This window comes from Ambystoma mexicanum, chromosome 11 (assembly GCF_040938575.1).
Source record: "Ambystoma mexicanum isolate Mex_15411 chromosome 11, UKY_AmexF1_1, whole genome shotgun sequence".
Classification (NCBI taxonomy): Eukaryota; Metazoa; Chordata; class Amphibia; order Caudata; family Ambystomatidae; genus Ambystoma; species Ambystoma mexicanum.
Genome location: NC_090934.1, coordinates 940,115,617 through 940,128,974, shown reverse-complemented (window position 1 = coordinate 940,128,974; position 13,358 = coordinate 940,115,617). Strand labels below are relative to the sequence as shown.

The following is a 13,358-nucleotide window of genomic DNA, read 5'->3' as shown; positions in this document are numbered from 1 at the left end:
CCGGCTTCCTGGCCCTGCGAGATGTATTTGACCGGGGCAACTTCCTGGAGTGGTTGGACCTTCCTCCACTCCTTAGACGTAAGCCATCAGCGTGGCTGCAATATTCCTTGCTCCGGAGGGTCTCAAAGCTAAATATCCCAAGTTTCCTGCAATCCCTCCGGATGACCCCATAATAACTGAACTGTGCTCTTCCGATGCCTTCAGAGGGAAAGTATCTAGACTTTATAACTTGCTGCAGAATAGAGCCGCCCCTTCTTTTGTCAAGCTAAAACTCAAATGGGAGGAAGACCTCGGAGTCGAGATCACTGATGAGCGCTGGTCCAGAATGTGCTCGCGTACCCAGGAGGTGTCCTACAATTCCAGGTTTAAATTAGTACAGGTCAAGATACTACACAGGTATCACCACACACCAGCTAAATTACACTGCATGTTCCAAGAGTATTCACCTCACTGCCCCAGATGTGGAAGCGACCAGGCTACTTATGCTCATATGATCTGGCACTGCCCACACCTTACACAATACTGGCAGGACATATGCACTTCCATGTCAGACATACTAGACTGTTCCATAGATCCATCTCCCATGCGCTGCCTCTTTCATGAGCTACCCGGTCTGAAACGTGACACCAGGAAATTGGCTGGACTATGTATGTTGCTGGCAGTGCGCTGTATTTTGTTGCACTGGCTTCGCCCCAATGCGCCCACACACTCCCAATGGCTCCGGGCAGTCACTTGGGCACACGACACAGAGGAGGCCTGGGGGCTATGCAACACCCTCACTCCAGACCTAGGGATATCTGGAGACGATTTCACGAATACATGTCCGCTCTGTCCCCCAGCTCAGACTCAGGATCCCCCCCTCCTTCCCACTCTTCTCGGTAGCTCTTTGCGGGATTTGCCTCCCTCTCAAATCCTGGCGTAAGCCTCCCTTCAGTATCCGCTGTAAAGGTTTTGTGTAATAATGTTGCATTGTATTGTGGAATCTGCTACGTCTGAATTGCCGGCTGATGCCGTGATGTACCTTTTCTGATCAGTTCTGTGTTATGCTTTTGTTGTCTCCTCAATGGGTTGTCAAGTTGAATAAATAAAGTTTAAAAAAAAAAAGAAATGCTGCGGTTTTCTTTCTAAGTTTCTCAGGCCCGGGAAACTTAGATAGAAAACCGCAGCATTCTTAAATACAACAGTGTTGTATTTATGTTTGCGGTGGCTTCAGCTTTAAGTCTCCTGTGGTCCCCCGGGTTGGGGGAGCCCAGGAGACTTAAAGGTGAAGCCACGCAATTATAAATACAACAACGTTGTATTTGTAATTGCTGTGCATTTGCTTGTAGGCCATTCGAGGCAATTATGAATACTTAGCCGGCATCCGGCAGAGGTTTCATAATTGCTGCAAATTTATTTTCTAGTTTCCCACACGGGAAACTAGAAAAGAAAGTGGCAGCAATTATGAAAACTCTGCTGGCAGCCGGCGAAGTATTTATAATTGCTCTGCCTTTAATTTTATGTTTTCTGTGCTTCCCTGGACTTGGGGAGCACCGAAAACGTAAAATGAAAGTGAAGGCAGCCTCCTCTATGGTCAGCTCTGCTCTGGCTGCAGCAAGCAAAAGCTCCCAGCAGGAGGCTTTTGCTGCTTGATTAGTGCCACCAAGGCAGAGCTTAACATGAACAGAGGAGGCTGCTTCAAATGACAAAATGGATGCTCCCATGTTAACACTTTGAGCCTCGTTTGCTCAAAAGTTTACATAGGAACTTTCTTTAAAAAGACTTTTAATATATGTTTTTAATTATTGCCCATCTTTTGGGACAATAACATTTTAGAGTGAACTATTCCTTTAACATGACCAGAGGAGGCTGCTTGAAATGACAAAATGGATGCTCCCATGTAAACCCTTTGAGCCTCGTTTGCTCAAAAGTTTACATAGGAACTTTCTTTAAAGAGACGTTTAATATATGTTTTTGATTATTGCCCATCTTCTGCGACAATAACATTTTAGATTGAACTATTCCTTTGACTTCTCCCCCAGCAAAGACTGTGACCAGTTGAAAGTAAGTCCGCCAGGTGTAATCTCATCTTCATCAGTCGACGGTTGCACCCACACTACCTCTGTCTTGTTTCACCATTGCGGTTTGTGCATTCATAAATGTGTCCAATTTGATTGCTGCACATTGTTTGTCTCTGCCCTTGTACTAGCTTCATGTACCGACCCCCCTGGCTATAGAGATAGCTGGAGGAGAGGATCAGGTAGTAGTCTGAGCGACTGATGACAGCGCTAATCAATCTCTGATTAATCTGAGAATCTGGATCTAAAGACTGGCAGAAGCCACAACGGTCACGTTCAAGTTTTTCAGGCAAGCTCACTGCAGGCACTGAGAATCAGAAGGTCATGAAACCTGATAAAAAAAAGTCTAACTGCCAAGGGTATCTAAAAGGGCCTCCTGTTAGTTATTCAGACTCAAAATACTGGACAGAGGACACACTGCAAAGCACCTCTTTCGGTGCAGCATATCAGTCCATGCCTAGCCAGCCCACAACTCCCAACATGGGGCTGCATTCCTCAGCACTGTGGTCGGCGTCTCCCTCTAAGGCGCAGAGAACAGCCAGCACAGTCCGCCAGATGCCAAGCCAAGCAGGGCCCCAACAAGCTCCACCCACAAACCTCCACCTCCTCAATCCCTTGCTGAAAGACTTCCCCTCAGACAGCCCGCCACATGAGGAAACTAAGCCCTCACATGTATGTCACAGCAGTAGGGAGGCCCCTGGAGTCCTTGCCATCTTCTGTTCTGTCTCTGGGTCCCCAGTGCGTTCCACCTCAGGCTACATTCAAACCCAGCCCCTCACCCCCCAGCCATCTCAGTGTCTCATAGAGCAGCTGCGTGGGCGGAGGAGGGATCCAAGAAACACTCGCTCCTGAACTGTCCCGGCATCTTGAAGCACCCTGATTTTGGTTCCCAGGTAGAGCAGAGCACTTCCTCCAAGCAATTAGACAATTTTAAAAAATTCAACTATGTGTGGCCAAGATACAGCCATTACTCAAGCATTATTTCAACTAAGGCATTACGACATAGTGCTGGCATGAAAGAAATACACCCCCCCCCCCAAAAAATATGCCCGACCTAATACAAGGAATCATTAGGAGAAGCTGCAATAAAATCTCTTGCTACAATTGTTTGGAACAATTTTTCCAGAGAGGCTATTCTGATCAGACAGTCAGTAACGCTTCCTGTTCTATTGTCCTGGTCTGCAGAACACTCCAGTCCTTACTACCATTGTCATATCCTCCCTGTCTATCTGTGTGATTGCACCATCTCGTACCTCTCGCCACCTCTGAAGCCTGCCCTGAACAGACCTGGTCCACCGAAACCTACCAGGTCGTTTCGGCCATTAGGGGCCTCATCTGTCTTCCCAACTCTGTCTCCCTCATAGCTTTTCATTGTCCTCCTCCCCGGATGATAATGGTTCTTTCCTTTTTCACCTCAATTCTTTCCGTCCAACCTCTGCAATTATCCTTTCTCCTGATGTTAACAATTCAAGTCTCCTCCATTGCTGTAAATTTTTCCCCCGAACCACCTCAACATAACTCCACCCAGATGGTGATAATTTTCACTCCAACCTCCTCAGAGTAATTCTCTCCAGGTGGAACTTTATCCCTCCAACCTCCTCAGTATAACTCTCTACCTCCAACCTTCAGCACTCTCCTCCCAAATCTCCTCTCATTACAGCGCTTGCTTGCTAATCTTCTACAAACCGCTTACTCTGCTCATTCTCGAACAACCCACAGAGTTTGGTTGTGCCAGCTGTTTTTGATAGTCTGTCCTCCTCTTGCTTGGGGACATGTAATGCCCCCATGTAATACCCGTATAGTGTGGGATATGCTGCTATGTGAGTGGGCCATGTACATGCGGCCTAGAAAGGGGTTGGCCTGAGTTTATTTTAAGGTATGCACCATCTTGGATTCTACTGTAGGGGCCCTGCTGGCATTGACAGTTTTGAACTGGGTCTCCGAGTGAAATCTTTGGTAAGCAGGGGGAGGCTGTTCGTTGTTCGCGTGAAGCAATCGTTTCAGGGAAATGGCAACACTAGTCCCCATGATGGTAGCAGGAGTGAGAGAACAATGTGTGTTTATTCTGTCCCTCACGCAAATTCCCAGCATACATCTCCTTTCCTTCTATTTGTTTGTTAATTTCGTTCTCATGAATGGGTCCTCTGCTAGGTGTGCTGACGGATGAAATGTGCTTCCCCACTTATCAGTGCATTCGGAATGTTGCCACTTAAAGGAAAGGTGTTAATTCATAAACTGGGTGGTTGGGACTGGCAAAGGCACTTAGATAGCGCTATATGATTACGAGTGCCCCCATACGAGGCTGCCTCAAAGGTTTTGTAGCTACCCCCTTATCCTGATTGTCATGGGTTGTTATAGAAGGGGTGGTGCTCCTCTGGCTGCCCCCCTGCCTCAGTGTCTTTGGTCTGGAGGTTATATGTTGTATACATTAAAGGTTTTGAAGATATACTGCTTTTCTGGCTGTTTTATCAATAAGCTGCTAGCATTGAATACTAGACTCAAAATGGATATACATCGAAATGTTTCATTTGCACAATGGCACAAGACCTGGGTGCCCACTGCATCCTTTCCTTTGTGCAATTATAATTAGGCTCCTGGAAGCCAAAGTAAGCAACATCTGTTAAACTCAAGGTCATGTTGCACAGTGACAATGTTTTCCTGTTCCTTATTGTTCCTTAATTGATGGTAATGCTGCCAGCGCTTACCTAAATATTGCATTTGTAAGCCCAATTTATGGCTGTAAACTGAACAGTGACGTATGATCAGCAGAACACAACAGAATAAGACATGAAAGTTCAACACCTTTACTTATTTTGTCAGATGCTTGTAACTAATGCCTATACTTTCTACCAGTCACAAATCTCGAAATAAGTTCACCATGGCAAAGGGTTTCAGGGTGGGCCAACTAATCGTCTCAAGGGCCTTACCTTTGGATATAGCATCCAGCACGTTTCCTGGCAATCTCACACCCAGGTATATATCAACTTGCTTGCTACTTGGCAACCTTCAACCAGAAAATGCATCTCTCCCCTTTGCTAAGGGTAATTGTGAGGCTCAGATATTCTCACCTTCCTGGGCCAGTACCAAATCCTCACAAAACACTCTTACCAAGCAGAGATTTTGCCCAGCGTAGGCTTATTTTTGTCTGGCTTTGATATTATCACCCTCCACCTAATGGTTGCCTTCCTGGGGTGGATGAACCCATCACTATCATAATGCCAGATAGTTTCACCCCCTCTGGTTAGTTAGTCTACCATACCAGTGGAGCAGCCACTTCTTGGTGTTCTTCCAGCCCGTAGCTAACCTTTGTTGCACCCTCTGCCATAGATGGAAAAAGGTTCTGGTTTAGAATTGCCAGACAGCATTCAGTCTCCTTCCCACTCCAGCTCTCCAGCATGTACTACTCCTCGACAAGGTCTGTGCCTTCTATAGTGTTCTTGATTAGTTAGATTGGACAATAAAGTTTTTGATTTGCTATTTCCTATTTCAACTTTTCCCTCAGAGTATGATTGGCTTTTACCAGTTTATTCTTGTTCTCACTCAGGTGTTTTCCCTAATCTGGTAGGGATCATTATTTGCCACTCACAATATTTTCCTGTGAGTACTTGTATCAACTAGTGCTTCCATGACAGTATTCAAGGGTTAAGCATAAAAGGAACCATGGCCCGTTACTCTGCTGCATGGCACCCAGACTCTCTGGTAATTATGCTCTGGAGTGCAGTGCCACTGTGTATGCAGCACTGATCCCTAAAGTTCATGCTACGTGGGAAAGTTATTTTTTTTCAAATGCATACGGTAAGGATTTGGGCAACATAATCTTTGGATATCATGACATATGAGGACCGAGTGGGTGAAGGGGTCTTGGGAATCCCCTAATTCTTCTCCTAAAGGGTGTACATCCCATAGCAGGTGGTCCTCTATGGTCCTCAGGGCCTGTCCACGGACAAAGGAGGGTTATATAACTTTGTCCCAATGGCCAATTCTGAAAATGTCCACATCCCTCTCATATCTCCAGATGTATTAATATTGAATAATCATATAACAGCAGAAAACAAATATTTGGTAATACAAATCCCTAATGACCTCAGGTGATTGTATACTGACAACTGATTGAATGTCATCTGACTCCAAAAAGAACATCTTGCCAGGTGGAAAGTCTTGCCACGGCTGCTTGAGTAAAGAATGAATATTCTAAAATGAGCTCCATCACAAACTGGTGTCTCTTTGCACATAGATGCACGCACTGTTCCCAAGCTAGTGTTGAAATCCCAATCTTAAAAACACTTTAAAAACACGGAAAGCTCAGGCAGCACAGCTGTAATAACAATCTGAGGCTCCTATTTGCAATCTCAAATTGTAAATAATAAGAAAAAGTCCCAAGATGGTCTATAAACAAGCATGAAAGAGCAAAACCTGTTTTTACACTAGATGCAGACACACGTGGTTTGTCCCTATGTTTTTCTTTATAGTTCAACTCACATGCACTCATATGGGTTGCAACATATCAGATGGTTCTCAAATGTGCTATCTCACTATGCTCTCAGTTTCAAGATGTGCAAATATGCTCATACAGCAAACCATGTTCTAGCCTGGAAAACCTGCAACATTTCTATAAACGTGCAGATGCAGTAGGATGACTACCCAGGATTGACGCTATATTTCTGCATGTTTAGACCTGATAACCATGCACAGATATAATTCTCAGGTGATAAAGATACTGTGGATCTCAATGTCGAAATCGACACCATGGAGATGTTCTCATTCTGGGAACTAATATGAGAGATTTTACACTTTAAAATGATTCCCAAAATGCCTTAGTACCTTTTTAAACACCATAGAATTTGGTCTAACAAACTATGGATCCTAGATACAAATGCACACCTTATTTGTTATCCCAAATCATGAGACACTTTTGGACCCTATACTATTCAGAGAAGCGCCAAAGCAATGAAATACAAGATGCAAATAGATCCTCTGTGGACTATTTTTTCTCCCCGTTGCTACTCCTGGGCCCAGAACCTGGCTTCCACACTCCTGTTTTTGCTTTAATGAAAGATTGCAAGGATGATCGCTCACAGTCTATAACTTCAAACTCCTTCAAAGCTCTGCCTTCTGGAGCCAAAGGTGTGCCGCACCTAGGGATCCGTCTCAAAAAGCCAAAGAACTCAAATAACATATAAGAAAGATTGTCATCTTCCCCATGGACCAATCCAGCACTCTTCTCTCAGGACTCCCCCTACAATGCACCCTGTATCTGTAACAAGTTATAAAAAACAGATAAGACTGCCCCCCTTCATTTTACACTTCATGAGGGACCCAAAGACCCTACGCTTCAAAGAACATCTCGCCAACAGTTGATTGCTTCACTCATCGCTAAATGTCCCCCTTTGGAGTTGCCTCTCTCCTGCTCTCGCTACCCACTCAAACTACCTCTGCTACCCCTGCGCCTTTCCTGTAATCCCGTGGCCCCTTTCCCTAGGTACAGAACTCTTTTGCTTCCTAGCTTGGTTGACGCTTTATCAATCCCATACATACACATATTGGGCAGTCGATTGTTGGTCTTGATGAGTATGGCAATGCGCCTATATGATTCAACTGTCTTGATTGCAGTTAAGTGCAAGCTGGTTCTCCACGTGCAAAACCAGGATTCGCGATGGACAAAATAAATATAGCAATCCGCAATTAACACTGGATTCCAATATTCACATGGTAAGGAAAGGGCCTGGGCATTTCCCCACTTCCTTGCGCCTCACAAATGCAGCAATCAGTGGCTTGTAGACGGTCATGCAAAGAGGAATTGGTCCGTGGAAAACAGGCCCACTTGTGTTCAGGTGCCGGCAGTGTGGCAGTGGAGCCAGCAATCAGCAAAGTTTGTGCATGCAATGCAAGACTTTCGTGCACTGCAAAAGTGAAGGAGAGTACAGACGACTGCTCACCTTCGTAGGCTTCCATGTCCGCATTTGCTGATGTGCATGCTGAGGCACACGCTCTGCGACTGCTTTTTCCATATTCCTGTGCCTCATTGCGCGTGGCATCAATGTCTTCTTGAGGCATAGGGCAAAGCTGTGAGTCACAGGACGGCTGTGTTTGAAACTTGGCCATCTGGCACCATGTTTGCAGAAAATGGCCCGATGTTTATTAACAACAGAGACAAATGATATGTAGACTGGTCAGAATGATTCACCGATTATCAATGTCTGCACTGGGTTAACGCATCAAATGTATGACATTAAAAAACGAGAAATAACAGAATAGTGTGCCATCCCTGAATAGTGTGCAATGAACTCTTTCAATGCCTTTATTGTAAACGTTATTTGAGTGCCTTATGACAGAACTAGTAGTAAACCAGTATTTCTTTCTTGCTTATATTTCCATCACAGCAAAACCCGAAGAATTCCCGCAAAAAATATTGGGCCAAGAAAAGTCAATAAATCTCCTCCCAGCGAAGCCTGTCATTGGAGTTCTTGATAACAACGAGGATGGCAAGATTGAAATATGGGACAATACTAAGCAGTCTTCTCCAGATGGAAATCCCACTAGTCCAAATACAATCACATTTTCGGCTGCTCTATTGGATAAGGGTACTGTAAGTACATCACATCAGAATGGTCCTTCCTCGCCTGCATCCGGACATGCAGACAAGCCTCCTATCACAATGTTCCCTCTACCCAGCATGGAAAACCAAGAGCTTCCCCAAAAGGGAAGCATCTCTGCCTCGGGAGAAAGCCCAAATCGGTCACCAAAGGAACATATTCAGGAATGCACCGTGCATAACAAGGCTCCATCAACAGATCATAACATTGAACCGAAAATTGAAAACACTAAATTGTTGTCAGGTGGCAGCGGGAGTACTTTACACCTGGACACTTCTACACATAATGCGGAAAGCAGCCCAACTGTGTTGAAAAATACTTTGCTCTCATTTGAACCTATTAGTTTATCAATCCGGAATGTTTCTACCCCTATCGGGCCAGACGCCTCCCAGGAGCTATCTCGGGGACATCAGTCTAACTTGACAATGGAGAGCACTGCTGGCAGTGACGCCACAACATGCAATGTCGCTCAAACTGAAGTGCACAACAAACGTTACAACGCCGTTTCGGACACCATTCCACACATTCCAGTCCAGACAGTTTTTTCAGCATCACATGAAGAATTGAAATCTCTGGATGTCTGTCCAATTGATAGAAATGTTGACCAGCAGGAAAAAAGACCTGCCCCATCTCTTCCTTTGAGCCTTCCATCACAATTGAGTCGCCCTTTCACCAATCAAATGCCTGGGCTAAAAAGTACAGATATTTCCTTGTTACCACTTAAAGGCCTTTCTTCCAATCATCGTCTGCTGCTGGGATCTTTATCATGTCTTCCTCTTCGTGATCAAGAGGGTAGAAGTCATCCATCCAACATTTCCCAATATGATAACATATCCAAATGGGAATGCAAAATGCAATCTTGTCCTGATGCAAAACCTAGTCCTGTTGAACCAGATTTGGAACGGGTTCTCCAGAAATCCTCATCGCTCTCTGAAATCTTAGATTTGCAGGAGTCTCAAGGTCGAAGTACAGAGCTTCCAAGATTTAACCTAATGCCCTACCCTGAAAGACCTTCTGGCAGTGTGCCAGATTTAAATATTCTTGAGCAAAACTCCTTTCAGCGGACCAGTGATTTCTGTACCCGACCTATGTCGACTCCAGTGCTACAGGATCAACCAACCCCCTACAAAGTGATCAAAACAACCACTCCTCTGCATGTGGCGCATGCCACAGGACAAAATTGTTTGAGCATAAAAGAGATGGCACGGCCGCTCGAGGGAGGCTCTCTTTCCTATGTTGACCCAGAAGGCACAAAAGGTGGTGTTGACATGAAAAAAGATAACACAGTACCCACCGGCGCAAATAGTCATGGGCCGTTATTCTCTCGGAAAGGTCCACCGCCACCACCACCTCCACAAAGCTCAAAGCCAAGAAAAATATTGGCCTACCCCACAGGTCTAAAAACATTTTCTTATGACAAGTTGAATTCCAGCAGTAATTCCTTGACAGAAATGTCAAAATCTGTGCCGTTTTAAAAAAAGACAAACATTTTTAGGCAAAAACATGGAATGAATATTAAGTTTGGCTTCCATAGGAAAAGGTTGAAGTAATCACCATTATATTGCAGTAAGCGTCTTTGCAGACTATGTTCTTGGGGCAGTATGACAACCTTAGCATGCTGCTGGTTTGTCTGCTAGGGTTGCCTTCAAACCCAGAACTGAAAAACATGTATTTATTTTAATCAAGAAAGATCACATAGTGCTTTCACTTCACATGGGTAAGGTAATATTTCATGACATTTGCAAAGGAAAGTTCACTTACCTTACCTATTCAGCGTTGAAGAATTTTGGCCAAATTATTCCCATTACAATACTAATTCTTGATCATCTTTTTGAAAACAGGACACTGTACGAATCGCTACCCATTGTCTTTCTTTCTCACAAAGAAATTGGTTTATTTTGAGGATATCACAGATACTCGTCCTTTGGGAAGCAAATATCTAACTGTATTTTTCTTTCCTTTGGGCCTATGTTTGTATTGCAATTTGTACTACATATTTCGTTTATTTTTCTATTGCTGCAGCTGTTGGAAAAAAAAACATGAAGACAAGCAGACTAGTTACTCCATGGAAGCTAATTCAATACCGAACAAAGCTATGCAAATCCCAGTGCACCAATAATCAAATTTGCATTAAGATGTGACTTTGAATAATTTGGCATCAAGAGAATTATACCTAACAGTATTGCCGTTTACCTACATTTTGTCATTTATAAAGAAAAATTGTTTTACCAAAACAATTGATTTAAACATAGCGTAACTTGCAATCCCAGATTGTTTAGGGGTAGAGGGGAGGGGGAGTACAGTGACTTTGGACTTATTTCCACTTTCAGAAAAGATACATTTTACCAAAGACCATACGTTGGCAGCCATGATGGATGTTTTGGAGTTACTATGCTCTAGTTCACTTGGTGCAATAATTTAAAACGGCCGGCAGTATCAGGCCTATGAATGTTTCCTTTTCTCTGAATTCTGTTGATATTTCCAAATTAATTATTTTTGTATTGTCAGTTGCTCAGTGTTTTTGTTATGTGGGGCTGACCAAGATTTAACATTTCTTATTTATTTATTCTTGAGCATAGGGCAAGGCCCACTTTCATTCTGCTACGATAACAATGTTGTTGCTGTACAGACAGACATACAAGTTTGCTGTGTGTATTAGCCATTATTTCTGCCACACTGGCTAAGCAAAGGCATCTTCAGTATTCTCTTTTCACTGTGATACTATTCTGCGTTTTCACTGTATACGTTTTTGTATGTATGGTACATATAATTTTAAAAAAAACCACAAATGTTGGATTGTCTTTTTCTGTTCACCCCAAGTTCTTGTGTGTAGGCTGCTTTACCCAGTCACACTGCAGAGTGATTTTCATTTTAGGTTTTTATGGTGTGTGAATCCAGCTTAGAAAAGCTGTAAAGCGATGTACACAGCAACAGAGATGTACACTGAACACAGATGATAGTACGTGGCAAACAATGTTGGCGGTGATAAACTATTCAATCATTCCATACAGGGACGTCATTTCACCAAAATGCCAGAGGTAGCGGAAGTGACATCACACGACCCTTGACCCCCTGATGACATAACAGGAAGTGATGTCATTTGACCCCACCCGAAGTGATATCGTGTGAAGTGATGGAACACAACCTTTCACCCGTTGACAAAACAGGAAGTGGCATCACATAGCATTGTTGCTCAGTACACTAGGAAAAATATGGTTATGATATCACTGTAATATGATTTCTGATGTTTGTGAATCTGCTTAGAATAACATGCTGTGCGTATAATCCGACATCTAGTGTAAATCGTGGATTGCATCTTTCTTTCGAAGATCGACATGGGCGTGACTGTAACACTATCCCCAACGTGACGTGAAGTGTACCCAAAATCCCTCACGCGTCGAGGTCCCACCAGATTGTTTTTTTCAAACAATCTAGTTGGTCGCTTATGCAGAGCTCGTAAGAGTTTATATTGCTAAAGTTTATTTCCACGGCCTACGGTCGTCTAGCCACTTCGATCTTCGACGACTGCTTTGTGGGTTTCCTGCCGCCGACAACATCTACATCTGCTCGCCGACTGTTCAACTGCTCGTTGACTGTCAACCGCGTGGCTTCGGCCCTCCGTCCATGCCTTTACAGTAGGGAGAGTGGGGCCCTGGGTTTTATTCCTCTCTGAGATTGTATTTCCTTCACCCCTCTCTTTCGGTTCTTGGTCTGGCTGCCGCTACCCTCTGCTTTGGAGAGGACTCCCTTTAAATTTTGCCTGTCGTGTAACGGCAGGTTTCCTTGGAAGGGCACCCATCGCTGATGCAATCAGTGTCTTCCTTGCAACCATGATGAGCACTCATGCAAGGCCTGTAAGCTTTTTCGACTGAAAAACATTGAAATACAGGCAGACTAAAAGGTGGGCGGCGTACGCTATGCAGGCCGAAGGTCTTTTCCCCCGTCAGCCACATCGACTCAGGCGACGTGTACTCTAAGATGCCCATCCCTGGCCCCGATAGACAGGCCACCGGCACTGCTATGGGGAAATCACACCCCGGCAACAAGGTCAGCCATGCACCATGTGTACATGAGCACACAACCCCTAAGGCCTCTTCGATGGAGTCGTCGAAGAAGCGCTCAACGCCCGCAGGATCGTCGAGTTTCAGCTGCACCTGCCGAACCTCGCAGTTCGCGCCCTCCATGCAACCGCATCTGCAGCATGTGACTGGGCATCCTTCTGGAACGGGCGTTCCCTCTTAAAAATCCTCTGTCGCTGACTCGCCATCCAAGGGCACACAAGCGCCAAAGGACCACACTGCGCCTTCAGGTGCATCGAAACCCTCTATACAGCCTCTGAAACTTTGCGAAAACCTTTCGGAAGTCATTTTGGTGGCCAGGGAGTACAAGGGCACCCCCTCTCATCAAGAGGACTATTCTGAAGCCCCCAGCCTCTCTCTAAGGCCTTATTAGGAACGTCTCCCACTTTTGAGGAACTCTTTTCTCTTCCTGACCATAAAGCTTCTTCTCTATGGACTAGAGAAGGATTTGAGCAATACATGGACAAAATGTCCCAGTTCATTGTCTTTTCAGACCAGTATATTATACCCAAGAGACTAGTTAGTGGACTCTTGTCCCATCTCCTCCAAATTTCAGACTCCCCTCCTCTGCACAGGGACACCAAGAAGACATCTTGCAAGTCCCAGATCATTCAAACCAGGAAGAGTCT

The 13,358-nt window shown here is 44.6% G+C and overlaps 1 protein-coding gene across 7 annotated transcripts in view; it reads left to right on the top strand.

Annotated features, from left to right (window-relative positions):
- Positions 1 to 11,444, top strand: part of LOC138503953 (uncharacterized) — an 863,233-nt gene extending 851,789 nt beyond the window's left edge. For all 7 annotated transcript variants that reach the window (XM_069624086.1, XM_069624084.1, XM_069624081.1 and 4 more), the window contains one exon: positions 8,438 to 11,444. In XM_069624086.1, coding sequence (XP_069480187.1) covers positions 8,438 to 10,125 — 1,688 coding nt within the window. In that variant the 3' untranslated portion in view covers positions 10,126 to 11,444. The remainder of the gene's footprint in view (positions 1 to 8,437) is intronic.
- The last annotated feature ends 1,914 nt before the right edge of the window (positions 11,445 to 13,358 follow it).